The following is a 27,494-nucleotide window of genomic DNA, read 5'->3' as shown; positions in this document are numbered from 1 at the left end:
CACAGCAAGATGAAAGCCTTTAGTGACATTCCCTCACTTTGTTGTGGCTCTATTTTTTAGCACCTCGCTCCATTAAGATCTTCCTACAGCCTTTATAGGTTATTGTCTGGGCTTCTGCATCACAGAGTCTGTTTTGGAGCAATTATCCTGTGGATTTGAAGCCGCGTCTCCTGCTTCATGACCCAGTTTAAGACCAACTTTAGCTGTTTGACAGATTGCCTCACATTTGGCTCCTATATATTTGGTGTGCAGAAGAGCTGGAAGGTGATTTCTGCGTGGGTGCAAAGGAAGCAGCCACATAGAAATCACCGCACCACCACTAACTGCTACAAGTTGTTTGTGCTGATATGCCATTTGTTCTTCTGCCAAATCCAGTGCTGCACTATTAAGACCAACTTCTTTGTCCTGAATTCATCTGTCCACATGGACTCGGCATTGCAGGACCTAAATTTGGGGAGAATTTGTTGAGCGTTCCCTTCCTGTGAAGAACGGAAACTCAAATGTCTAAATTAGAGAAAATCTAACTAAAAATCCCACAAGTGAGTGAAGGCAAAGGATAGAAGGACAAATATGACTCTGAAAAACGTGTCTGTTTTCAGTTTAAAGACAACTACATGTCAGCTTTAAATAAAGAACTGAGGTCAGATTTTTGTGTTAGCCCTCAAACCCTATAATTGTTTAAGGGTGCCCTTGCATTTACCCCTCACTGTCAAGAAAGAGTCCAGGAGAAAACTTTCACCACACAATGAACTCTGTATTGATGCACGTTGGACAATAACGACTAAAGCTGGATTCACATTTGCAGTTGATTTCTGTTAGTATAGTTTGCCAGATGGTGATAAACGAAAGCAAAACATGTAAGAAATTCAAAGTTCAGATACGGTTACAAGTCACAGTAAAAACACTTGAATGTCTCAATTCAGATTTATTAAACAATTTAAAGAGAAACATTTTCTAGTTAGGGGAAAACAAAAAATGAACTAGTTAATAAATATAAACTGCGTTATAATCAATCAGCATCATACCATTCAGTTTTGGTAAACCATAGTTGCCTGAGATTTTTAGGTCAATAAACAGATGTTCAAACATAAAAAAAAATGCAGCATATCTCAACATCTAAACTCACCACAGCTATTAACATTTCACATGTAGTGCCACACTGTCAAAATACTATTCTTAAGCACTTCCTCTGGTCCGGTCAATATTTAGATGGCTCCCTCACTTCCTGTCTTACTAGTGCATAGATTTGTGTGATAACAAAACCTGTAGTTCACATTCATCACTGCTGTGGATAAATAACCATGTTACGTATAAACAGCTAATAAACAATCATGGCATCTGGACCAAGTAGTCCAACATTTCCAAGCTGCGTCTCTGCTCAAGTTTCATGATAAGTTGCATTGCAGTTCAAGTCTCTTCCTGCTGCCTGCTGGGAGCTTCGTTACGTATTTGTGCTCAAGTACTTAACGTCAGGGCTGCCTTTCTTCCGGCAGCCGTGGTTCAAAGTTCATCCAGGTTAATAACTAACAGACACATTAACTCTGCTCTGTGGTGGAGGCAGTGGCTAAACTTTAATATCTTCATGATTCACTGAGCTCCTGGCTTTCAAATTTGCAGAACAAATAGTCAGCAGCTTTGTTCAAAAGTTTGCTTCTGCCTACCAAACAGAAAAGCTTCTGTTTTCTAGATATGCTATTAACTTAGATTTTTATTAAGTAAAAAGAGTTTCTTAAAAGTATAATTCGTTAGAAGTTAAACTTATGACTGGAGACCAAGATGTCTCTCTGAGCTACAGAGGGTTGGGCACAGAGGAAATGTAGCAGATAAATGTTTGGCAGTTGGGCTTGACTTCTTAAATGTCACCTGAATCCTTTGAGATCAATAAGTATCATTTTAGAAGTTATCTGTAGATCTTTGATGAAAATAGATTTCTTATAAAAACTCAGAAGTGAAAACAAGAGGAGGGTCTTTTAAAACTCGTGTATTTACATGCTGAACAAACGGTGGGATCATTTTTACCTATTCATAGCAAGATTGTAGAAAATTGGAGCGTCTGAGATAAAACTGAATTAAGTTTTAAGTCATAGTACTGATGTAAGGAACACTAAAGAAAAACCGTATTGCTGAGTTTCCACAGGAGGCTGCAGCACAGTCCACAAGAGTTAGTGTCAAAGAGGAACGGTTTAAAGACTAAAGCCTGGCAGGTGGAGGGAGGGAAGGTCTAGGTCAATATACGAGCTACTTGGGCCTGAATCTCCCCAGCGGGGTGTGAAAGCAGCCGGACAAGTTTGCCGTGCAGCTGGGAGGATTCATCCAGCATGACCAGAAACAGACAGTCCTGTTTTCGTCTAAGCTCGTCAGCCACCTGTGCAGAGGGCCTCCAGGCCTTCAAGTTCCCTACAAAGGTTAGCAGTCGCAGCAGCACGGCCGGAGACGTTCGTTCATCAAAGAGAAGCAGCACAGAAGCAGGAGCCTGGGTCCCAAAGCAAAGAGTAAAGAAGTCAGTTTGTTTTGATGCATTTTTACAGAAAGATGTGCTAATTGACTGGAGGATAAAAACTGAGTACCTGAGCTTGAACTATGTCATCCATCATATCTGGATTAGATGATAAATTAACGAGAACTTTTGAGGTCTGAACCTGAAAGAGAAACAGAAAAAATTCACAGATTTCCTCTTGACCGTTGGACAGCAATGTGTTGCTCCATTTGTTTTTAAAGTTGCTTAAAGATTAAACTCAATTCCACAAACCTGTAATGCTTCACTGCTGACAACCAGCAGAGACAATAAAAGAGTGACCGATCCCTTCAGCAAATGCTGATGTTTGTCTGTGACTGAGAGGTTCGTCAGCAGCCGCAAAGCACCCAGCTGAAGGTCAGAGTTCACTGCCGACATTTCAATCAGTTCCAGCACTTGTGGCACATAAAGCTTCAATAAAATAATAAAAAAGACATTAACACATCAAGTAGAGCCTCATTAAAGTCAGCTAGCTGTTTTGTGGTGTAATATTTACAGCAACGTACCTTTATTTGCTCCTGGTTTTCGATGTTCATACACAAATTATTTAAAGCATTCAGAGCTTGCACTCTAACCTCTGGAGCAGGATCAGAAAGGAAGCCAGCTATGACAGGAATCCCTTCTAATTCACGAATTTGGTTCTGAAGAGAAAAGGAAAAAACAGTGGATGAGGAGCTATGATCAAAAAAACTGATGTATTCTACACTGATATCAAGAAAAAAAGTAATTAGTGAAAGCTCACAGTTTAGTTTGAGAAGATTCTCAAAGTTGCCTTAACTTAATTTGTTTAATAACGTTGATGAGTAGTTTACAAAATTAAAAAAAAAATTAAAAAAAAATCAGCAAGTGGAAATGGTTCAACATTCTATGTCAGCTGAACCATTTCTATGCTTTTTTTGGCCATAAGTTTATTCTACTGCATGACCCAATTATCCATTTTCAGTTTTCTAGTTCGATCTGGCACTTATTATGAACATCCTGATATTTGAAGGAATTAATGATGTGATTTATTCCAACGAGGACTCCAGGGGGGGAACACAAAAGAAAAACTCTGTCATTGTTGGTTGTGCCAAGTGGTTTCACTGAACCTGATTTACGGTGAAGGCAGCAGCGTTTCCCAACGTGAGGAGAAACTGAGCCCGATCAGATGCATCATCGATGGTCTGCAAACGTGACAGCAGCATCTTCAAGTGATGTAACTCCAGTTTGTTGGGGGATTGATGGACGATCTCTCCTTCAATGCAAAAAAATAATAATAAAATTGTTATCAAATTCTGGAAAGCTAAATATGAAGAGGCGAATTGAGCATTTGTTAACAGATCAAGATTTAAGTCTTAATTAAATCACTTTTTTAACAAGAGATCAGAAGTTAACTTTCTATTGTGAGTGCAGTCCATCAACCTTTTAATATTTACCTGATGTATCATCATCAGGACGGGCACAGACTACATCCAGTCCGGATACTTTCGCTAGCAGACTCCCCGGCCGTAGCTTAATCCCCCCCTGCTGGCTGCTCTTCACGCTGGGACGTTCATTGTGGGGATTTTTCTTGGTTTTCTTGAAAACTTGTCCGCTGATAAGTTTGTACAGTCCGTAAGAAGCGCCAGCACCCGCAACAATCCCCAGCAGAGCCTTCATGTTGCCGAGCCTGGGGACAACACTGCCATCACCCATGCTGCTAATCTCCGCTAGCTGCTTAGCAATAAGCTGCAGATGCTCAGAAACGTTTAAAAATTAATCGGTTATCAAACTAACCGAGGTCACATGTTAGCCAGCAGTGGTTACAAACTCCGCCCTAAAGCAATTTACCGTTTTCATTGTAGTAAGGCCTACACAACTTTGCTTAAAAGCTACAGTTGTCAATCTCATCAGTTGTTACGGACCGTTTTAAGGCCAACCAAAAGTTTCCCTGAGTTACTTGCGTGAAACTTCCTTTTACATTCTGGTTTATTGTTTTGCAATACATTATGACGCTAAACTTTTTTTTTTTTCAAATGTTACGTTTTTTGATTAAAAATTAAAAGTTTGAGCTGAAATTGTGAATTAAATTGTGATAAATCTACCAGCGTTAGTTTTAGTTGTCCAATGTTCATCCCTGCGGCAAGCTGACTGTGGCTTTATTTGTAATCCTTGAGAGCTGAGTTAGATAAAAAATAAATGTAATTCCGATTTATTACTCCCACTCGATACAGTCTCTGCAGCTGATTTTTACAGTTGCAATTGCAAGTGGTGTTCTTGTTAATTTCTGACTAGATATTCAACCTTCTCTGGCGGGACAGGTTTGCATTTCCGATTGGGAGGTGTAGAAATAGGCCATGTGTTATTTTAGGTTGCTAATGTGGCACAATTGTTGACTAGTCACACAACCTTGGTATAATAATTTAGGAAAAACAACAACAAAAAAAAAACATTTGCACTTGTAAATTCTGTCATCATTGTCCCAACTGGAGCGAGGCCAAAGTACTAGTAGTTTAAAAACAAAAATCTATAGAGGTAGGCTTTTTAATGCAAGAGTGGACAACCAGACAAAATTAGTTAAATGCAAACCAGTTAAGAAGTCAATATAAAAAAAATCCTAATATAACTTCAGTACAAATTCCAGTTAATACACTCGAGTTGAGCTAATTCTAGTTACAAGTTAAACAAAAACACGAGAATTTGTCACTTCTTGAGCCAAGTACTGCACAGCACTGCTTAAGCCACTATTTTAAAGAGATTCCAACAAACTAGGGACAAATTGAATGTGCTGTAAGTTTACCTTGTGTATTCAAACGATATTTAATAAATATGCAAACATCTTGCCTTAATCACTGCTCAATTGTTCCGTTGCCTAGCAACAATGCATTTCGAAATCGGAAGGTCTGACTAAGTGGAAATAAAACAGTGCTAACGGAGAAGCAAACATATAGTCGTGCTAGTCAGCTGTGCCGCACACAGAAAACATGGCAGCTGCAGACACAGACAGAAGCTTGAAGATGAGTGAAATTAAACAATGCCTCCCACAAATAAGCAAGGTAGGAAAAGTTTTACGCATAAGCATCCAAGTAGATACGGGTAGCTGTAAGAGTTCAAGAACCTTTAAAACTGGCTTTAAAACACCGATCTACTTTTCTTCAACAGGCATTATTGACAGCCGCCTGTCTGACTTGTCCCAATGAACCAGTGGAGTTCCTTAAAAGAGTGCTTATTGCATTCCAGGGACATGCTAATCTGCAAACTGTCGACTGGTATGTACCTCCTACATTTGATAAAACAACCGCTTGGTGGCTCCCTTTCTCATGCTTTTCCTTATACTGAAAGTTGAAGTTGTCTTGGATAAAGGGGGAGCATTAACGCAGCAATTTTCCCTGCAATCAAGCATAAATTCATACAGTGAAAGTTTGTTTGTTTGTTTGTTTGTTTTGCAGGCAAAAATTTGTTGATTATGTAAACAATTTCATTACAAAAGATTCTCTGAAATCCAGAGCTGGAGACACAAGTGCCCAAAGCGCCCAAATGGTATTGTACAAGTATTTAATAGTGAAATACAGATTTTGGAAGTGAATAAATTTTAATTTAGGCATTTATGTGCTTTGCAGGAGCTATATTGTCAATTAGAAAAGGCTGCCTCTTGTTACGTGAGACACTTACTGGGTTTATGCTTCAGGTAGGTCTATACTTTTGCTGTCAAGAATTACAAACACTCAGTGAAATTTAAAGAAGTATATATAAACATGTGACATACCATTTTGTGACTTCAGGAAGCTTTCTTCACGATTTTTCCAAGTCATTTTGCAAATTGAAGTGTGAACGGCGTCTATATACACAATATCTTACAGCAGATTTCCATTGCCGTTTATCAGCCTTGCCCATTTGTAACAGGTCCTTGTCAAGAACGTTGTTGCCCTTGTGGAGCGGCTTTTGGACTTGATGTATGCTTTCACAGAGCAGCAGGAGGATTTTTGGGGCTTTGGGTGAGAAGAAGTTTTTGTGTTCTTCCAGATGAAGCAGTTCAGATCTGCATCTCTGGGTTCAGACAACAGCTCCGAGGGCCAAGAGGCAAAGTTAGTGTGCTCCGTTTCCATAGTTTCAGAAAGCGTCTGCAAGCTGTCTGGCTGGCTTATGGGTTTTAGCAAGCCAGCTTTCATTGCTTCTTCATAGCCACCATTTAGGAAAAGGAATTTGTCTTGAGCGGAAAAGGAGCTCAGGCGACGCTGAGGGGAGATTTCTGTCTGGATAGCTTTATGTGGAGTGAAAACATTTTCATTTGGCTTGTAACGAGTAAAATTGTATTCAGGATGGGCAGCCAGAATAAATGGGCTGGAGTGGAACTTCTGGTGTCCAAGAGTGCTGGAACGTCCAGCCGAGTCATGCAGTGGAGTGAAAGGTTTCACATTAAATCCAAAGTGAAAGCCACCCTGCTCCTTTTGAGGTTTATTTGCATCCAACTCAAAATGTGGAAAGAGAAATTTTGAAGGTGATTCAGGAGAAACCTGCTGCAAGCATGTGGAAGGATTCGCTCCATCATTTGGTCTCTTGATAAAACACTGGATTTGTATGCATGAAAGGACTTGGATGCTTTCTTCTCATTTATGCCTTCATAATTTGGAACGTAGATATAATTTTGTGGTATGAAGTAATTCAAAGATTTTTTTGTGTTTGTGTAGAGAAAGGACATGAGATTGACCCACTCTGTGGAATCCCTTACTGTTGTCGGCACCAGATGAAAACACAGGCATGTATTTTGCCTTAAGGTCCATTGACCTGTAACGTAGAAGGATTAAACTAGATCTCCTCTTTGAAAAGAAGATGAAATCTTGAGATGGGCGGTCAAAAACAGCTACAGTTTTATGATTAATGAATGAATCACCAGACAATTTCCTCAAGGGGAATTTGCTCTGCTCACAGCCTGCCTGAACATGACTGTTTTTGGAAACACTCAAGTGTCTTTGTGTCCACCAGGGGGACTATCATTGGGTATGTCATTTGAAAGGAGCTCTGGGAGAGCAAAGCCATTATATGGATGGTGATCGGATTTCTGGATAAACATTTGGTTGTCGTGAAGAGTAGAAGGCATGATGATGTTTTGAGTGAAATCAGGAGGTTTTGTGAAGAAGCTGTATTCATCCAGTACCTGGTCATTTTTATCTCGTCTGCTTCAAACGTTTTGTCCATTTTCACCTTCAGTGTCTTTATCCACCATATCTGGTTGACTTTGCACCATCTCTTCAGGGAAGCTGCCAACAGAACCAAAATCCAACCCGTCTTCATAGAAAATTGGTTTACTCTGCAATGAAACAAAGCTTTGCTCCCTTTTAGCATATATATTATTCTCATCAGCTGCCTATAAATTGTCCCCAGGAATAACCTGGCTTGAGGTCTGTGGACTCCAGTTAGACTGTGCCCATGTGCATTATTGTAACCTATCAGTAGATAAACAGCACATTATTTTCACTGGGATTTAAACAGAGGGGGAAAAAACACCTGACATGTTTACCAGTTTGAGGAGGAAAGCAGATGTAGCCCCATAAAAGCATGCATAACCAAGAAACCCAGAAACACGGAAATATTTTAAAGATAGAAAGTAATCAACCAAATTAGAGCAAAACATATATATATATATATATACACAGTATATATAATGTTCCAGGGGTTTATACCCAAATGAAAGATCCTTGACAGCACATGCAGCAGCAGAGTGGAAACAGCAGATTCCTGATGAAAACTGCAGCTTCCTGTGTGAGAATCTGCTTAATTACCTGCAGGTGCAGCAGCTTTTCAGAGGTTACTAAGAAAAGGGAAAAACATCAGGACTTCACATTAACTGGTCTCTTTAAGATTAAATCAGACAACATATACACCAAGGTTATTTTGTTTCTGAAGGCAACTAGATTATTTAGCTAAATGTATTTTTATCTCCTCTTTCTGCCTCCAGATCCACCTTCCAATCTAGTGGTGGCAGTAATTTACTTTAAAAAGCTTTCCAGGCGGCGTGCTGTGGTGGCGTAGGGCATAGCGCGACCCAGGTTTGCAGGCCTCGAGTCCTCGACTCGGCTGTCGTGGGTTCGATTCCCGGAACCGGCGACATTTGCCGCATGTCTTCCCTCCTCTCTCACCCCCTTTCCTTTCCTGTCAGCCTACTTTCATATAAGGGACACTAGAGCCCACAAAAAGACCCCCTGCAGGGGAGAAAGAAAAAAAAAAGAAGCTTTCCAGCTACCTATCAGATATAAAGAGGAAGTATACACACACAGACTTAAAGGAATGCACTTCTATTTTATTTCCTGGCAATCCATATTATTTTAAATGCATTTTCTTTCTCGGAATAATTTCAGCAGTGGAGTTTTATGTGGACACTATGTCACTGGAAATCATCTCTGTTATCATTATTTCTCCTGTTGCCTAACAATAAAACTCTAGAAGATAAAATAGATTTGATTGGCAAATATTAGATTGGACCGACTCTTGTATAATTAATGCTGGGACCCCTCACAGCCTCTCTTTTGTCTCGGTTGGTTGAATTATTGATGAGTTGTGAGTAATTCAAAGATGGGGGTTTGTGTAGAGAAAGGACATGAGATTGACCCACTCTGTGGAATCCCTTACTGTTGTCGGCACCAGATGAAAACACAGGCATGTATTTTGCCTTAAGGTCCTTTGACCTGTAACGTAGAAGAACTAAACTAGATCTCCTCTTTGAAAAGAAGATGAAATCTTGAGATGGGCGGTCAAAATCAGCTACAGTTTTATGATTGATGAATGAATCACCAGACAATTTGCTCGAGGAGAATTTGCTCTGCTCATAGCCTGACTGAACATGACTGTTTTCGGAAACACTCAACAAATTGCTGGATAAGCATTTGGTTGTTGTGAAGAGTAGACGGGATCATGATGTTTTGAGTGAAATCAGGAGGTTTTGTGAAGAAGCTGTATTCATCCAGTACTTGGTCATTTTTATCTCGACTGCTGCAAACGTTTTGTCCATTTTCACCTTCAGTGTCTTTATCCACCATATCTGGTTGGCTTTGCACCATCTCTTCAGGGAAGCTTCCAACAGAGCCAAAATCCAACCCGTCTTCATAGAAAATTGGTTTACTCTGCAATGAAACAAAGCTTTGCTCCCTTCTAGCAGATGTAGCCCCATAAAAGCATGCATAACCAGGAAACACAGAAATATTTTAAAGATACAAAGTAATCAACCAAATTAGAGCAAAACATATAAAATGTTACAGGTGTTTATACCCAAATGAAAGATCCTTGACAGCACATGCAGCAGCAGAGTGGAAACAGCAGATCCCTGATGAAAACTGCAGCTGCCTGTGTGAGAATCTGCTTAATTACCTGCAGGTGCAGCAGCTTTTCAGAGGATACTAAGAAAAGGGAAAAACATCAGGACTTCACATTAACTGGGCTCTTTAAGGATAAATCAGACAACATATACACCAAGGTTATTTTGTTTCTGAAGGCAACTAGATTATTTAGCTAAATGTATTTTTATCTCCTCTTTCTGCCTCCAGATCCACCTTCCAATCTAGTGGTGGCAGTAATTTACTTAAAAAAGCTTCCCAGCTACCAATCAGATATAAACAGGAAGTATACACACAGAGACTTAAAGGAATGCACTTCTATTTTATTCCCTACATTTCCTGTTCCTGGCAAACCATTTGTTTCCTTCTCGGAATAATTTCAGCAGTGGAGTTTTATGTGGACACTCTATGTCACTGGAAATCATCTCCGTTACCATTATTTCTCCTGCTGCCCAACAATACAACTCTAGAAGATAAAATAAATTTGACTGGCAAATATTAGATTGGACCGACTCCTGTATAATTAATGCTGGGACCCCTCACAGCCTCTCTTTTGTCTCGGTTGGCTGAATTATTGATGAGTTGTGCCTGCCGTGGTGTGACAGGGCGTGGAAGAAGTTCATTCAGCAGAAGAAAGAAGAAGCCATAGAGATGGCTCTGCAGATGGAGGTGGCAAAGGCACATGATGAGAAGAAGAGCCAGAATGCTGCATTCATTAGATGGCTGAACTTTGTGAGGTTACACAAGAATAGAAGAGCAGGTAGGTGATGGTGAGAAATTATAACGAATGCTGTTGATTTATTGTTTTTGAAACGCGTCCCATTCCAGTTAGTGAAGCCATAGAAAACATTTGCTGTGGTTAAATATGTGTCCAAGCTGAAAATCCTTCCAGATGCTGTTGGATTGTTCCAGTCCGGTGACTCAATTTATCCTGAATGTAGCTGGAGACTGGCAATAAATTCTGAACTCTTTAGGGGCATGTTTGCTGATTTTTTTTTTTTTTGAGAAGATATCATGCCAAAGCAATATCCCTTCCCTACACTACACTTTTAATGAATTTAGGGCTAAAACCAAGACTCTCATAATAGGGTGAGAATGGCATGACCTCAGCATATGATAGACTTTTAATGCACCGGAGCAGAGTAGAGCGAGCAAAGACATAAATTTTAGAATTAAGTTAATAAAAGATTGCAGCAGCCATTAGAGGCTTTTAGAGGGGACTAGAGGCTGGGGACACACTGGACAGGTCGGCATTTCGTCGACCTGTGTGCCTCTGCATTGCAGGGCAACACAACTATGCACGCTCTCCCACACACACATAATATGGCTTTCTATCGTCACAAGGACTTCCATTCATTTTTATTTATTTCTACAGCCTAACCCTGACTTTTATGCTAAACCTAACCTGAACTCAGTTCACACCTTAGTTTTAAACCTAACCCATAACCCGAAAACCTTTAAGGCCTCTTGGTCTTCAGGAGGTCAGTAAATAAGCCAGAAATCATCCTAAGTAGGATAGCTGGGCAAGTACACACCCCCCCCCACACACCCCCACGCCCACACACACCCCCCCACACACACACCCACACACACATAAACTAACACTTAAGGGCAATTTACAGTAATCAATTGACCTAGCTGTCATGATTACCAAACATATTCTGGGAAGCCAAAGCGTCCAGAGAAATATTATTATTATTATTATATTAATATTATAATATTAATATTATAATTATTATTATTATAATTAACTGGCAGACTATTATTAGTCTGGCAGTTGAAAACATGAACTGGCAGACTAGTCAGCTAAGTATAATAAAGTCAAGTTGTTTTTTTTTTGTAATATCTAGTTCATTGTTAAAGAAAAGTTTCTCATTAATTTAGAGAGCATTACGAAACTTCAGAGTCTGCTGAACAAAATCCGCGTCAAGCGCAGCATATCGTTTTGGCACGTCATTGCTATGGATTCACAGAGGCGAAAAGAGTATTTCGAGGTACTAAAGATATTCCTCTGAAAATATGCTAAACATAAGCTGCTTTCTCATTTACCAGTTCTTGTTCTTATATGACTCTGGCAGAAGTTGGAGACAAATGTCAAAGAATTTGACGGTAAAAGTCAGCAGCCTTCTCAGACTGAGCCTTTGGAGAAAAGAGTTGATGGAATCGCAGAGCTCCCTCATCACCTCTCACTGAAGGTATCTCATCTGCAGCTCTCACCATTCATTTGTTTAGATAGTATTGTCAGTATTATCCTGGTCTTCATGTCGAAGCTCCGGCTACTCTGTTCCCCTCTGTAAGGAGTCAGTGATGAGATAATTTGTTATATAAGGCAGCGTGTGAACTCTGCTGTAATCCTGCATCCAGGCTCTCTGAGTGATTAAACTCAGATGCTGATCATTATAGTTTTATTGCAGTCTGTGTCTCATGCATATATTTATACATCATTCATATACACTAAAATATGAGCCGTTTTAACGTGGTCTATTATTAACCATGCTTTCTCGCTCCACGTTTAGCCTTTGCTTGTTTTGGATTCACAGCTGCTGGCAAAGTGAGAGCTCTGTTGGCCTTCCTTACCCTGGTGTTTCTGTACACTGTCTCGCCTGATAAATAGTGCTTCAGCATGACTATGTTTGGAAACGGACAGGGGCTGCTCGTTTACATATCTCTGCCATAAAAAAAGTGGCAAAAGAGACGATGAACCCAGTCTGGGTGCTGTCAGTACCCAGACTGGGTTCTGTAAAACCAAGGAACAACTATCAATCTGTCAGCATCAAAGTTGTGTCATAGTTTTTGTCTGAATTTCTGTGCCAGTATCTTTTGTCTGAAACTTGTGTAAATCTCTTTTTCTTCCTCAGATCTTTCAGTATTTAGAATTAAGGGACTGGCTAAACTGTTCTGAGGTCTCCAATACCTGGAAAGCGATTGTCCACTCAGGCACGTTGTGGAGTCAGGTGTGTGCTGTGAAATATTTATAGAGGATTAGCACAAATAAGTATTCATGCTCGTTAAGGTTTTTAATTTCATAGCTGCAACAAATTCAAACTTCAGTGCCATTTATTGGGGTTTTATGTGACAGACTAAATAAAAAAACCCTAAAACATAATAAAGGAAAATGACAATAGTAGTAGTAGATTTAAAGACTCATAGTTTTACAACATGACCCCTTTAACTTTAAAAACCCCAAATAAAATCCATCAGAAGTCAATTGATGATTAGTTTTTTCTGTCTGTAATTTAATACCAATGTAAATACAACAGTACATTGAAGAACATTAGAAAGCAAACAAGATCATGAAGACTAATGAACACAGCAGACAGGACAGGAAGGTTAGCTAACAAAATATACATTTTAAATATCTCTTTTCAATCTATTATCTGGAAATAGAAAGAATATGGCACAGCTACAAATCTTGGTTTAAGGTTTAACTCTTAAACCAACAGACCAGGGGGGAAGAGCATTTATCAGAGACAGCAACAAGAAGACCTATCAGCCATGTTGAGGACTCTACAAGTGTGGAAGAACACGCTGTGGTCAGATGAGATCAAAATATAACTTTCTGTCCTGCATGCTGAACAAAATCACACATTGCCCTCAACAGGCAGTAGTCATAGTAAAACATGCTGGTAGCAAGAGAATATTTTTCTTTAGCAGGGGCATGGAAGCTGGTATGTCTTGATATCAAGATGGATGGGGCTAAATGGAGCACAATCCTTGAACCTCTAACAGGTTTCCTTGAAGGTTTCCATTATTTTGTAGCTCTATGTTTTTTTAAAACATAGAGCTACAAAATAATGGGTCAGATTAAAGTATATTTGTCCATTAAAAAGCCACAGTCAAAGTCTAGACTGAAATCCAACTAAGAATCTGAGCAAGTAAATTAAACTGAATGAGCTTGAGCTATTTTACAAAGAAGAATGAGCATAAATGTATTTCTCTAGATGTGCAAACCTGATAGAGACATCAATATGAAGTGCAGAAAATGATGACTCTACACAAAGTTTACTCGGGGAGCTGCACACATATGACAGCGATTCATTTCAGCTTTTTATTTATAAAATAATTCAAACCCATATAAATCTCCCCTTGAACTTCATGTTTAGTTGTGTTGTTCTATCTGGAAATATCTGGAAATTACATTGTTTTTATAATGTTACATAATCTGAAAAAGCTGAAGTAGGTTAAATACTATTAGCACAGTGGTAAAGGTTTATGCCTAAAGTGTTTTTGTTTCTGCTAGATTGACTTCTCGGTGGGGAAAGACTGGGTGACAGACGCTATAGTGCAGAAAATACTGAAGAGCTACCGGCCCTTTGTGACCCACCTGAACCTGCGTGGCTGCCATACGACAAAATGGTCCAGCTTAAAATATATCAGTGAGTTTTAATTTCTTTATTTATGGCTTCTTATGTCTTTTACTTGTGCCAATATCCATAGGTGATCAAAAGTTAGCCGTGCTGTTTAAAATGCTAAAGTCAAACCAGCCGCAGTGGGACTGTTTATATTATGAATTAGCTGACAAACTGTAAAAAGGAAAAATCAAAATGCAACATAGCAATCTGATGCAAACTGTTGTACTGTATTGACAGAAAGTGAGAAAAAAAGTCTTTATTAAAAACAAATCACTTGAGTCAGGCCAGTCGGAAGATCTGGTATTTTTGTGGCGCTCTCAGATGGCTCGGCTCCAACTCTTCTTCTTCTACTGCTCCTTGTAGTTCCATTGGTGAGTCCCAAAGCTCGGCGTCCCTTTGGTTTTGATCCGGTTTGCTGAGCTGTCTGTCCTTAGGACAGTCTCTGTTGTAGGAATGCACATAGTCCTCCACTCTCTCCCCAATATATTGTAGAGGAGATTGGCACAGCAGGCCAGAGTACTTCACCCCTGGATGCAGACGTAGCCAGTATACCATGTAGTGTATACTGGGGGGAAAGAAAAAGTAAGCAAGTGTTAGAATAAGTCTTTGGAGTCTTTGTAAGTGGTTTGGGAGTAGAACTCACTTGTAGTCACACATCCAAGGGTTTCCTCCTAGTTTTAGCTTGGACAAAAAGTACAAATCTTCAAGAACTCCATACTGAACAAAATGCAGCTGGTTGGATGACAGGTCCAGCTCTTGAAGGTGTAAAAGCCCAGACAGGGACCCTACAAAACAGTAGACCAGTGATTGACTCCTAAGAAGAAGTGCTCTAACATAAACAAATATACCACCATGCCAACAAACATTTTAAAACACAAGAAGTTCTGTTTCTCATTCGTTTTCATTGCATGACGGACTGAAGGATGCAAATTATTTATGCCTTCTAGTTTTGCGCAGAAGCTGAAACTTACAAGTTTCAAGTTTGAGGAACCTCTGACAAACTGTCCAAAGGTGTTGCACCATTTTTTTTAAGACCAGTAAATGTGCTCTTTCCTCTTCAGCTAGTTTCAGAGGTTTGAAGAGGTTTCTTGCCTCTAGCTTGACTTCACATTGGGTCTGTTGACCCAAGTGTTCACTTTAACCATTCTTTGATTACCCTGGAAATGATCAGTGACTAAGTCTATTCACTCAGTCAAGCATCCAAACGTTTTTGGCACTATTTCAGGTATTTCACATTCTCAAATCAACTTTTTAATCAAGATTCCTGAACAATGTCAAGATTGGCCATTTTCCCCAGATTTCAAAATTTAAGCTGCAGTATTTAACTTTTACAAAATAAATTTTTCTATATGTATTAAAAGTGTCACCATGTTGTTATAGTACAGTGCTTTTTAATTCCAGTCCTCAGGCCCCCTGCTCTGCATGTTTTACATGTGCCTCTATTCCAGAACAGCTGATTCAAATGATTGCATGACCATCAAGTACTGCAGAAGTTTGTTAATCACCCACAGGTTCAATCCAGGTGTGTGGCAGAAGGGAAACGTCTAAAACATGCAGGGCAGGGGGGTGTGAGGACCAGAATTGAGAAACACTGTTATAGTGTTTATCTTATCTGTTCAATAGTATAATATTGAACAGATAAGCTGTGAAAAAATCAAGCTCCTCCTCCTCCTCCCTGAGCTATGATTGCTGTCTGAAGAAATGCACAGCTCCCAGTCAAAAACAACCAATCAGAGCCAGGAGGATCTTAGCACTGCCAGTCAAGTTAGTATACATGCTGCTAAATATGGTAATGGCACCATTACAGGAAAACTGCTTACCTGCCATCAATGGTGGCCATATTAGCTAGCCTTAGCATTCATGGCCACATGGCAGGACACATTGTGGTGCCATGTGGCCTGGCATGAAGTTGAATGACTGGCTCTGATTGGTTGTTTCTGACTGGATGGGGTATTTTTGTAGTTACTGCTGGGAGTACTGGGAGAAGGCAGAGGAGCTCGATTTTTATTTTTTTCACAGATTATCTGACTTACCTTATTCTTTCATGACATTATGATGTTTTTAACAAATATGTAAAAAACATATATGTTTGTAAACGTTACATACTGCAGCTTTAACTAAGGGCTGCCAATTTGAGTCCTGTTTTATCTCAGAATGAAAGATCTTGCTGATCGAACTGGATACTTCTATTACTTTGGACAAACCCCTTGCTGTTAATATTGTGCTGCACAGTATCTGCAGCATGAATCTGCAGTGTGTTCAGTTTCCCGTTACTCTTCTGTTCCTACTAGGCATTATTTGGCATGTAGGAATAACAATTCTACCAAAAATCTGTGATTAACTTAATAGGTGATTCTGGACTGCAGTTATTTTGAACACAACTTTACACTGGTATTAGTTTGTATTGCTTCCAGTAAATGGACTGTTCACAGAGCATGATTAGGTTCATGTCCTTTCAGGGACCCAGATCTGACATTTAAGTTAAATAGACTTCAGTTTAAGCAGCCAGCGGCATTAGCTGCTGGCTGCTGATGTAAGTTCAGTTCCTACCAGTGGGCTGTGATTTACTCAAACACAGTGAGGCTATATATCAGCACATCTCCTTGTATACCTCGTCATAAATAAAGCTAAGCCTGTATACAGATGTATGGCTGAATGCCCTCCACTGCTCAAAATTAAAAAGGGAAAAACTGAAGCCACAGCAGTTGTTTAACTGTTCCCCACTTTTTGGACTCCGGATTAAGATAAACACAACTGCATATGTGTAGCAATTCATTCTAAGTATTACTGTGATGATTACATACAGGACATGTTGTTATATCCAGCAACCTTGATGAATCTGTGAGCATGGGGGGTAACGCCCACCTGTGTCGATCCGCTGCATGTCGTTGCTGCTGAGGTTTAGGATTCTGAGGCTTTTTGCTCCTTGGAAATCTCTGGGTTTGAGATGATGGATTTTATTAAGGGACAGATCGACCCGAACAACATTGTCTGGAATACCTGAAGGCACCTCCGTTAGACCTAAACATACACAGAAAGGGGTGATTACATTTATTAAAATGCTACTTTTTTATCCATATTCACCTACATATGATTTATTAAATGAAAGACTGTTGTAGTAAATTATCTTGGATTCCACATTTCTGCTACTTGCAAAAGAGACGAGCTGCAGCTTCAAATATATCTAGGAGAAGGCAGTAACACATAACTGATTTAGTCCATTTATACGAAAAATTTAAATATTTTTACACTGAAACGCTGGCCAAAACTCTCTCTCCAACCAGATAAGGTGCTAATAAATTTACATTAATCAGCGTATAAAGGAGTAACTGACTCAGCACTGAAAAGAGACAGATGTGCATTGATTCATTTTATGTCTTGCCATGAAAATGCTTCTCTTTCAAAAAAAAAATGTTTAGCTCTTTCATAATTACTCTTTTATGAGTAATTATGAATCATCTGCTCTGTGACAGATTGTATTTTTTCTTATCCCCTCTGTTACATAAGATCATGTGTTGGGAATTACAGGACCAGCTTTAGGGCTTACGGTAGAGAAACGTTAATAAAGCCTGATCTTGAACTTGCCTCGGTTCCTGCAGTCCATCCATGTGACGGGGAAAAGGTAAGTGTGGCACAGCGCGGTGGCGTCTAATTTGCCGCGGATCGGATTGGGCTCTACAGTTTGAGTGACGTTGACGTTTTTGCCGAATTCCTCACACAGTAAGTCAGGATTAATCTGCTTCAGCTTCCTGTCCTTAAGGCTGACCGGTTCTGCACACCTAGAACATGAGTTGTTTACAGGTTAACAGTAAATCAATGATGCTCTTATTAAATATCTGGTGGCGTCATTTACTTGGCATGGTTTCCTAGGTTACGGTTGCTTGGGACTTGAAGAGTGCGTATGAGGCTTTCCATTGGACAGAAACATTTCCAGGGATTGTCGTAGAGACGCAGATACTGAAGGTTTGGCATTGGGATGAGCGCCTCTTCGCTGAGCGTTCTCAGTTGGTTGTGTTGCAGCAGCAGGGTGGTTAGGTGAGTTAGACCCTGAAAAGCGTCTTCCTCCACCTGTGAGATCTGATTCTGTTGAAGATCCAGACTGGATAAACGTTCATATCCAAGGAAGGATCCACTGCGGAGCGCTTTAATTTGGTTGCGGGCCAGAAGGAGATGGTTAGGTACTCTGGACCAGGTGCTTGCCATGGGGATGGAAGTGAGACTTTGGTCCTGACAATCCAGATATATTTCTCCAGATTGAGTCATCTCTGAACAGTTCGGTATAACAATCCCAGAAAAGCCTGATCTGCTCTGACGCCGCAGAGCCTTCATCCTTGACCTTTGGAAAAAGACACAAAAAAGTCCAGCATCTCACAGTTTCTACATAAACGCTGTACAAGTTGTATACATCAACACAGTGCTGTAAAAAGTATTTAACTCCTTACAGATTTCTTCTGTTTTTGTTTGGTTTTCACATGTTTCAGGTCATCAAGCAAAATGTCTGTTATAGTAAAACTTCTCAAATTTCACTACCACTACCTGAAAGTGAAATCACTTGAATACAAGTGAATACAAGTCAGACTGGCTGTACTGAAATGAAATTTCATTGTGTCTCTGTACAATTACAACAAAGATTGACTAAAAGCATCACACCATGGCCCAATCAAATGAAATTTTTAAAACTGATAAGAAACAAAGTTTTTGTATGCAACCTGCCAGAGCCAAAAGCTCAAAAAGTTAAGAACTTTATAGCGTTTTCTTCCAAACAAAATGTGTAAGTTGAATAATGCTGCTGCATACAGATAATGGTAGCTAAGTAATGACTAGTTAACCCATGCCAATATATCATCTTAAGCTAGATAACAAGAATACTAATGTTACTTATTTTACATCCCTTGCTAGTTAGTCAAAGCTATAACACTCTTTAATTTCAGTGCAAAAGTTGTGTTCATATTTGCTTTCCATATATTTAAAAGAAATATTTATTGGCACAATAGAAAGAGCAAAGAGTCATAGATCAGACATTAGCAACAGAACAATGATGTGTTAGGTTTCAGGACAGAGTTTTCACAGATATTTCAGAATAAATCTTTCACTTTCCAAATCCTTTTGACTAAATCATAGGTAGAACAGGGAGACGTTTACTTTTAGACTTTTTTTAATTTTCTGATATATTTTGATTTCTGCATTATTTGTGTTTGAATAGGCAACAGATTTTTATGTAACTTTATTAACTTTCACATCTGTGCTGTCACATTTGACTAAAATATCACTTTTCATGTTCATGCCATTAAATAAAATTATGAGACTTATTACCCTCTGGCCTGTAACTACTATTGCATTTTGTGTGCTAATCATTTGTTAATGGGAATGGTGTCTTACTTTATTTATTGTTGCCATTTGAGACGTAATGATCTGGCTACTAAACCTGTAAATGTTCCAGGGTAATTGTCAGCTCACTCAGAGTTTGGCAGATAAAACTTTAGATTTAGTAGTTTAGAAATATAAAATTGGTCCCCTGCTGCTGAACTGTGGCTGTTAGTGATTATGTGTGTTTTTAGCCACTAAGGACAGTTGTGATTGGATGCGGGACAATGATAAATCACTCAACAGACCTCTGAAAAATTTGGCCCCCTCACTTGGGAGATCATGGTTATGCCCCTGATCTGCTGTGATTCCCAAAAGCCCTCATTCTTATTCTTTGGAAACGAACCCAAACAAATCTCAGCTCGTTGTGATTTATAAACACTGAAGTCTCTGGAAACAGAGTTGTAAACAGCAGTAAATCCATACCTTTCCCGTGTAAGTTTCTGCCTCGCACGTTTAAGTCCTCTGCCCTTTCCTGGTCTCTTTGACTCAATGGACGGGAGCAGCGAAAGAGCCACAAAGGCTAAAAAGACCGATGAGATCACGCGCATCCTGAACACTGCAGGGGTTTATTTTCAGCTACAGAAACTAGAGTCAAAGCAGGAATCTGTGATGGAAGTCTTCAGTCTGCTGTCTAATGGGCAGCTGTGTTGGTTTTGATGTAACACAGATTCTCTTTACTCTGTTGGGGGAAAAAAAGCTCAAGTCAGCACATCATCAAAGAGAAGAGACATCACATAAAATTCATATCTATCAAGGTTTATTACTAGTAAGTAGATGAAAACAGAATTTAACAAGCCTTGCTTTGCTCATTTTGTGTTTTTTCTTTTCTTTCCTTTAGGCGAATGCAAAAACCTGCAGGAACTCAACTTGTCAGAGTGCTTAGCTATTTCTGTAAGTAAACAAGTAGATGGTTTCAAAATCTTGAAACTAAAAGAGATCGTTTTTAGATTATATATGAAGTTTTAAGACTAAAACATTCGTCATGTTGATTTAACGACATCCTGCATTGAATTATAGATTGGCAGGATTTCTGGAAACCACATTCCCCACACAAATGAATCACTCTGACTCATTTTTGACCAGCAGTCGGAAATCTCTTTTTTATTATTATTATTATTTTACAGTGTGAAGAAAAGGAAAGCAAAAGTTTACAGTAAACTTTTTTCAGTGGTTTTAGTTCGAATCTAATGTTACATTTGATCTCAGCTGCTGGCACCCGGATACGGGTATAAAGGCACAAAAAAGTTGGCTAAAACTTTCCACCCCGCTGTTCACATGTTTAATAATCCTTACAGTTCGATGACAGGTTATGTCTCTCTGTGTCTAAAGTTTTCCTTGTGCTGTGTACATTGTCTCAGTTCCACCCTTACATGTTGCTGCCAATCAACTGCTAAACTTTTTCCAACCTCTCAAAACATACAAGTTTGACTCTTCGGAAATATTTAGCATTCAAAAAGTGAATATGGTTATGGCATGACCAGTAAAGGAATGACACTGTTGGGAAGCTAGAAGCTGCATGTCTGTTCAGTCAGACCTTTTTTAAATTTTATTTATGTAAAGAAAAAGTGTGATTGGTTAATTCTAGTTCAGCAGCCGATTCAGACAAAGTAATCAGCTAATATACATGCTTTACTTCATAAGGAAAAAACTGTAAACACATGCAAGAATCCATGCAATGAGCTTTTTACAACTACTAGATGAAGCGGGAATTTTAAAAAACAGTTCAGCAAATTATGTTTATTTTAGCCGTAATTGGAATTTTGTTTTCTTTGCTATTTTGATACAAAAGCAAAATAGCAATGTTTTTGCACTAATGTTTTTGTTCTAAATTATAATGTAAATACATCAAAAGCCAGATAGCTCTTTTGATGCTATCAAACCTTTAGAGTTTCATACCAGAAAATGCCAATGTTCGATTATTAACAGCATAATCTTTGTTTTCACATAATCTGAGTCTTAAATGTCTTTCCAGAGAATGAAAACACAAAAGGAAATGTTTTCTAATAATAGTCCGCTTCAAAATAAAACATGTAAATCTATCTTTGTGACGTTCAGAGAGACATTTTACATTGACACATTTACATCTGCTCTTTACCAGGATATGATGATTCAGAAAATCACTGGGGGATGTCCGTGCCTGCTCTACCTGAACCTTTCTTACACACTCATAACAAACCAGTCTTTGAGAGCAATATTCAGGTAAATATGGTGAAATCAAAGCTCCAGTTTTAGCCTTTTCTACCCCATATGTACATACATATTTTTTTTAGTCTAGACAAGCTTGTAATCAGTCACAGCAGTAACAATAAACAATAAAAATATCAGGCAGTTCTTTTTTTCAAATAGGAATTGCCTCAGCCTTCAGTACCTGAGTCTGGCCCACTGCCGCAGATTCACAGATGAAGGATTTATAGCCCTGACCACAGAGGAAGGTGGTCGAAATCTCATGCACCTCGACTTAACCGCATGCATTCAGGTCAGCCGTTTTGCTTCTTTTGGTTCCTAATCAATACAATCGAAGTCTCCTGACGATCGAAGCAACAGTTTACTCCTCGACTCAGTTTCCAACTAATGCATCCACTCTTCCATTTGCACGTGTCTGATCTTGTTTCTCCCTCTGCACTGGGGAGCATCGGAGCGAATGGGGGAAGGTCTGTGAAAGTTGAAAAACATCTGAGTGGAGGGGTTGGGTTTACACACCCACCCTCTCCGCATGTGTACACCATGTAACATTTGCAGTCATTGCTTCGGAGACGAGCGTTAGCTGGAATCCAGATGTATGGTTTCCATGATGAGATCTTAAGAATGCAGAGAATGCCAAAAAAAAAGAAAAAAGTAGAGAAGTGGGTGAAAACACAGAGCCCCACTTTGCCCCCTCTCTCTTTACAGATGACGCCAAAAGGGTTCGAATACATTTCTGCAGGATGCCCGTCTCTCCAAGAGGCTGTGATGAACGACATGCCAACTCTCTCAGACACCTGTGTTTTGGTAAGAGTTTATTTCTGCAACATTTCAGAAGTCACACAAAGTAAACCGGATGTTTCTGAGATCATAAACTAGCCTTTATGGCTAACTCTGGGGTATTATGTGATGTGCATAAACAACATCAAACCAACACTGAAGCAACACAGTTCCTTAAAAAGTATTCATACCCCCGCATATTTAACTTGGGTATTTTGTTGTAGACCAAAAATTAAGTGGTGCATTACAGTGAAGAAGAAGCTAGCAAGTTGAAGCCAAGTCAGAATAGATGTAGATGTTTGTGAGCATCCATCATCAAGTCTTCCCATAGATTCACAATTTAATTTAGGTCTGGACTTTGACTAGACTATTGTAACAAACAGCTGTACAGCTATTGCTGTATGTTTTAGTGTATTTAACTGGTGGAAAGCAAAACTGAAAATGAGGAATAGAGCTCGAACAGCTTGATGCAGCCACCACCATGTTTCACCATGGATATGTTTTTTTTGTTTGTTTGTTTTCTTTAGGGTAATGTGCATTGCTAGTTATACTCAAACCTTCTTAGCATGTAGCACAGAGGGTCGAGTGTTGGCGTCATCTGGTCACGGTGTTTTGTGTTTGTTTGGTCTCTTCATGGTCTCTTTGTGGCAAAATGCAAACAATACTTATGGCTTTTTTTCCCCAACAATGGATTTCTTCTTTCCAAATTCGTACATTTGTACAATAGCTGAAAGTTGTACTGTCCACCTGAGCAGTGACTCTGCAGCTCCTCCAGAGTTACTAAGAGTTACTCTAATTCATGCTTCCCCTACGTGGCCTGTCAGATGTAGTGGACGGCCATGTTCTGGTAGGTTTGAAGTTGTTATATTCTATTGTCAGGTTGGTTAAAAACTCATCTCTGGGATGTTCAAAGATGTTTATTAAGGATTTAAACCTCTCCACTTTATCCCAGACCTGTCTGCTGTGTGTCCTGGTCTTTATGACAATGTTTGTTCACAATTGTTCTCTAGAGAACCTTCGAGGCGTTCACAGAACATCTACATTTATACTGACACTATTTACTAATTGGGTTCAATTTCAGAGTATTAAAGTAAATTGGAGAATGAATACAAAGTCATGCTGAACCTTTCTTTTTTATTTTAACTGTGTGTCATTTTCTTCCAATTCCATTTCACTTTTTGTTGTTTTTTCTTATAAAATCTAAAAGTTTGATTCTGTAATACGACTTTATGAGTCAGAGGGTATGAATACTTCTGCGAGGTGGCGCTGTAAAAGTGACAAAATGTGTTTTTTTCTTTGTTCTACCAGGCCCTACTTGCCAGGTGTTACAGTATGTCCTCCATCTCTGTACTGGGCTGTCCTCTCCTGTCCGACATCACCTTTAAAATAATGGGAAAAGTAGCCAATCTGAAGAGTTTGAGTGTAGAGGGTGAGACTATTTTGCATCCTGCTGCTGTTCTCTTTCTTAGCCACGTGTGGATGTTATGCACTGGTGCAGGAACCTGTTCACGTGTGCTTTAGGCAACAACCAAATAACTGATGTGAGCTGGGAAGCCCTGTGCGGCTTCTCCGCTGCTCTCAGCAAGCTCCACGTGGTAGAGTGTCCTGGAATGACCGATTATGGCATGAGATATGTGGCCTCCCTCAAACACTTGAATTACCTGGATGTTTCGCTCTGCAGCAGGTGGGTGGAGGTTGTGTTGGGTTCATTTGCTGAATCGATGGAATTACATCAGAGCGTTTTCCATTGTGTCTTTCAGGGTGACTGATGCTGGAATCAAATATTTGACTGAAGGTCCTTCAGCATATAAACTGCATCACCTTAGCATTAGTCAGTGCGGCCTCATTGGTGAGTTCTCCATCAGGAGGATTGCACGAAGGTATTTAGCAGGATTTAACTACATCCTATCCTCATAGTTAAACTACATTTTCCCTTTATTTGCCTCATGACCTGCACAAACAAAGTAAAATGTTGCATTTTTGTGTTTGGGAAACACTTTATTAGGTTGCATAAACTGTTCCACCTTAATTTGAGTTACTGTGAGAAGGTGACGGACATGGCTTTGGAGTACCTGAATGGCAGCTCCATCCAGTCTCTGGACTTGTCTGGCTGCAACATCCGTGATCAGGTACTAAACCACGTTCCATGTTCTCCGCCTCGATGACTATAACAGTGTTCTTTATTTTAGGGGCTTGATTCACTTCGGAAGATAAAACTAAAGAAGATTGTAATTGCCAAGTGTATATTCGTCACCGATATGGGCATAGAGGTACACATCTTTCAGCCATTCGTGGCCTCAGGTTTATTTCCTTCAGGATAGTTTTTTGTAGAATCATCTCTCTCTTTAGAAGCAGATGTGAGAATGGAAAGATATCAGCACAGTGTTATATCCCTTTTTATGCCTTCTTATTTTCCTTCCGGACAGAAGCTGTGCGGCAACGTGAGAGATCTGGAGAACATTGACATTTCCCAATGTCCAGCTCTGACTGATTCATCAATCAAAGCCATTTCATTTTACTGCAGGAGTCTCTTGAGACTGAAGATGGCAGCCTGTCCACAGGTTCAGTTTGCATATGCATATAGAGTAAAGTGCTTGTATTTTTCTCCTAACAGAAATGCTTCAGATTTTGCTTCTTATTGAAGTTTTTCAAGTAAAAAAAATAGTTTGATATTAAATGAAGAAAACCTAAGCAAATACGAAAAAGCTACTGTCAAACGCTATTCAACCCAGCGTCATCCTGTGTGAAAAAAGTTATTTCTCTGTAAGTCAACTAGTGGCGTCCCGATACCGATACTGGTATTGGTATCTAGCTGGATACCAACATCAAGTACTGGCACTCATACCTGTAAAAACAAGCCAATACTCCAAAACGATATCACTTTTCTGAAGTTGGATGGCGGGAGGGTGGCCAAAATGTCCAGTTTGGAGATATGTCTAGTAAAACACAGAGGATAGTAAACAAACAGACTGCCCTCTGTGCTTAGCCAAGCTGTCAAAACAAGAAAATGTGTCTTTTAATGAGTAATTTATAAACTATTTACAGATCGAACAATCCGTGTGTCACGCTCTATTTATGATTTGTTGAAACAGTCAAAGGGATTGCAGGCTTAAAAAGAAGAAGAGCCCCTCTGTTCTAAATAAATTTTAATTTTAAAAATGTATTGTGTGACGTTTAAGTACCAATTTGTTCACTACTTGTTAATAGTACTCGGCTTCGGCAAGTACCTGAACTGAAGTAGGCTTACTCAGTCTGGAAAAATCTGGTATCAGGACTCTCCTAAAATCAACCATCTGACTCTTGGTGTCAACAGGCATCAAGCATTTCTTATTAGTGGTGGTGAGTCTTTTACATCTGTGGATGAATTTTGGAGGATTCTTCTAAACCAGCCAAACTGGAGTCTTTTGGGCCACAAATACCCTATTTAAGATCTTGATGATGCTTCCCATTTAAATCCAAACTTTGACTTGGCTGCCCCACAACCTTATGTTTTCTGTTTCAGATGTTTAATAGTGGACTTGCTGATGTGCTTGGGCATTATTCTTCAGGATTTCCTGGTTCCATCAATATTATCCAGATTTTGAAGCAGCACAGCAGTCCCACACAATCACACAATGTTTGATTGTGTTCTTTTTCTGATAGGTGATGTTAGTTTTTAACCCAGATTTAAATGGGTGTACTGCTCTTCTTACCAATCCACAGAATATTTTTAATGAATAAATTTTTCACGTAGAGCCAGGTTGACTTCATATGTGAAAATACATTTTGTATTTATTCAGATTTTCTTTGCTGATACTAAAATTTGATCTGCAACATGTGAGCGGATACTTCTTCTCAACACTAAGTATTAAGTTTGATCTTTCTTTAGCCACTACAGTTCCTCGTTTTGTTTGTGTTCAGATGACAGATATGGCGATCGTGTATCTGACCACTGGCTGTCAGTACCTGCTAGAACTCGACATGAGTGGCTGCATACTCCTCACCGATCACTCTCTTAAAAACCTAAAAAAGATTTGTCCTCCACTTAAAACCATCAGATTGAACGACTGCACGGGCATCTCATGGTACATTAAAAGACAAAAGTCTGACATTTACGATCTTTGCGAGAGCTTATCTAACAAATTTCCTTTTTTTTCTTTTTAAAGGGAGGCCGCTATAAAACTGAAAAGACGCGTCTCACACTGGGAGTACAGTGGCGACAAATCTTCCCCCTGGCTTGATTGCAATGTACACAGGCTTGCAATGATCCCGAAGGATAATGATGAATGGATGATGGAGAGGGACTTTGGAACGTCATAAACAGCAATTACATCCAGAAAGCTCAAAATTCTGTTTAAAAACAGAAAAACCTGGAGGATTGATTATCTTTAAGCAGAGATCGCAAGCTTTAGTTCTAAAAGTCAGATGTCCTGTGACTTTTAGACGCATACTTCATGCAACCTACCTGAACAGTTGAATTACCTCCTCAGCTGACAACTAGAAGCTACAGAGTCCTGCTAAAGTCCTACTTATTTCATTCAGGTGTGATGAAGCAAAGCTGCACATAAAAGCTGCAGACCAACATCAAGGACAGAAATTTGAGGCCCGTTTCTGGTCACTCCAACCATCGATTTAGGAGCTTTTGTAAATTTCTTTAAACTTTTAAGTGTTTTTATTTTCACTAATATTTTTTAAACCAATTATAAACCAGGTTATAATTTGCCTGTCTTTGCCACAGTAATTCAGCTATATTGCAGGTCTAAACCCTTATAGTCTATTTTTGGATTTTATTTTTTTTTTTACTGTATTGTTATTTTGTGCCCTTTCACAGAATAAATGTTCAACAACTTCTAAGAGCACAAACTGTAAATGAGACGAATAAAGTTTAATATTTACCAAAAAGTGTTGCTGTACTTACTTATATAAAGTAAGAACTGTGCAGCAACAATGACATGTGCTCCACGCCTTGTTCTTTACTCACAAATGCCTGTTGCATTTATTTTAAAGGGATTTTTAAAGCTGCCAGTAATTGTT

At 39.3% G+C, this 27,494-nt stretch overlaps 3 protein-coding genes across 4 annotated transcripts; 1 reads left to right on the top strand and 2 right to left on the bottom strand.

Moving 5' to 3' along the window:
* Positions 1-741: 741 nt before the first annotated feature.
* Positions 742-4,405, bottom strand: armc10 (armadillo repeat containing 10). The gene is made up of 6 exons (XM_005810512.3): positions 3,931-4,405; positions 3,604-3,749; positions 3,022-3,156; positions 2,750-2,926; positions 2,568-2,639; positions 742-2,473 (listed from the first exon to the last, which is right to left on the bottom strand). The coding sequence occupies exons 1-6, from the start codon at positions 4,187-4,189 to the stop codon at positions 2,222-2,224; spliced, it is 1,041 nt and encodes a 346-aa protein (XP_005810569.1). The 5' UTR covers positions 4,190-4,405; the 3' UTR covers positions 742-2,221.
* Positions 4,406-5,385: 980 nt separating this feature from the next.
* Positions 5,386-27,355, top strand: fbxl13 (F-box and leucine rich repeat protein 13). 2 transcript variants are annotated; one of them, XM_023350775.1, is made up of 21 exons: positions 5,386-5,529; positions 5,636-5,742; positions 5,923-6,013; positions 6,094-6,161; positions 10,407-10,561; positions 11,686-11,795; positions 11,880-11,996; positions 12,660-12,755; positions 14,042-14,177; positions 20,359-20,411; positions 21,619-21,719; positions 21,867-21,996; positions 22,410-22,508; positions 23,790-23,910; positions 24,003-24,165; positions 24,242-24,361; positions 24,487-24,610; positions 24,671-24,751; positions 24,911-25,042; positions 26,382-26,545; positions 26,627-27,355. In XM_023350775.1, the coding sequence occupies exons 1-21, from the start codon at positions 5,458-5,460 to the stop codon at positions 26,778-26,780; spliced, it is 2,394 nt and encodes a 797-aa protein (XP_023206543.1). In that variant the 5' UTR covers positions 5,386-5,457; the 3' UTR covers positions 26,781-27,355. The 2 variants fall into 2 exon arrangements, with proteins under 2 accessions (XP_023206543.1, XP_023206538.1); XM_023350770.1 differs by having other exon boundaries at positions 24,908-25,042.
* LOC111611904 (leucine-rich repeat-containing protein 17-like) lies at positions 14,175-21,974 on the bottom strand. Its single transcript, XM_023350784.1, has 7 exons — positions 21,889-21,974; positions 19,944-20,199; positions 18,007-18,489; positions 17,739-17,932; positions 17,019-17,174; positions 14,797-14,938; positions 14,175-14,718 (listed from the first exon to the last, which is right to left on the bottom strand). The coding sequence occupies exons 2-7, from the start codon at positions 20,066-20,068 to the stop codon at positions 14,433-14,435; spliced, it is 1,386 nt and encodes a 461-aa protein (XP_023206552.1). The 5' UTR covers positions 20,069-20,199; positions 21,889-21,974; the 3' UTR covers positions 14,175-14,432.
* Positions 27,356-27,494: the final 139 nt, after the last annotated feature.

Source organism: Xiphophorus maculatus, chromosome 2 (assembly GCF_002775205.1).
Source record: "Xiphophorus maculatus strain JP 163 A chromosome 2, X_maculatus-5.0-male, whole genome shotgun sequence".
Lineage (NCBI taxonomy): Eukaryota > Metazoa > Chordata > Actinopteri > Cyprinodontiformes > Poeciliidae > Xiphophorus > Xiphophorus maculatus.
This window is presented reverse-complemented; position numbering and strand designations above follow the sequence as displayed.

Bases quoted from the DNA above. Each gene is read 5' to 3' on its own strand.
- armc10 (XM_005810512.3), bottom strand. From the start codon at position 4,189: ATGGGTGATGGCAGTGTTGTCCCCAGGCTCGGCAACATGAAGGCTCTG. The intron at 3,157-3,603 runs GTTCAGTGAAAC...TTTTCTCTTCAG, and splicing joins CTGCCTTCACCGTAAATCAG to AACCAAATTCGTGAATTAGA. The intron at 2,640-2,749 runs GTTTGTGGAATT...TTTCTCTTTCAG, and splicing joins TCAGCAGTGAAGCATTACAG to GTTCAGACCTCAAAAGTTCT.
- fbxl13 (XM_023350770.1), top strand. From the start codon at position 5,458: ATGGCAGCTGCAGACACAGACAGAAGCTTGAAGATGAGTGAAATTAAA. The intron at 24,362-24,486 runs GTATTTAGCAGG...ACACTTTATTAG, and splicing joins ATCAGGAGGATTGCACGAAG to GTTGCATAAACTGTTCCACC. The intron at 26,546-26,626 runs GTACATTAAAAG...TTCTTTTTAAAG, and splicing joins GACTGCACGGGCATCTCATG to GGAGGCCGCTATAAAACTGA.
- LOC111611904 (XM_023350784.1), bottom strand. From the start codon at position 20,068: ATGCGCGTGATCTCATCGGTCTTTTTAGCCTTTGTGGCTCTTTCGCTG. The intron at 18,490-19,943 runs GTATGGATTTAC...CTTTTTCCAAAG, and splicing joins CAGAAACTTACACGGGAAAG to GTCAAGGATGAAGGCTCTGC. The intron at 14,719-14,796 runs GTGAGTTCTACT...CTTTCCCCCCAG, and splicing joins CCTTGGATGTGTGACTACAA to TATACACTACATGGTATACT.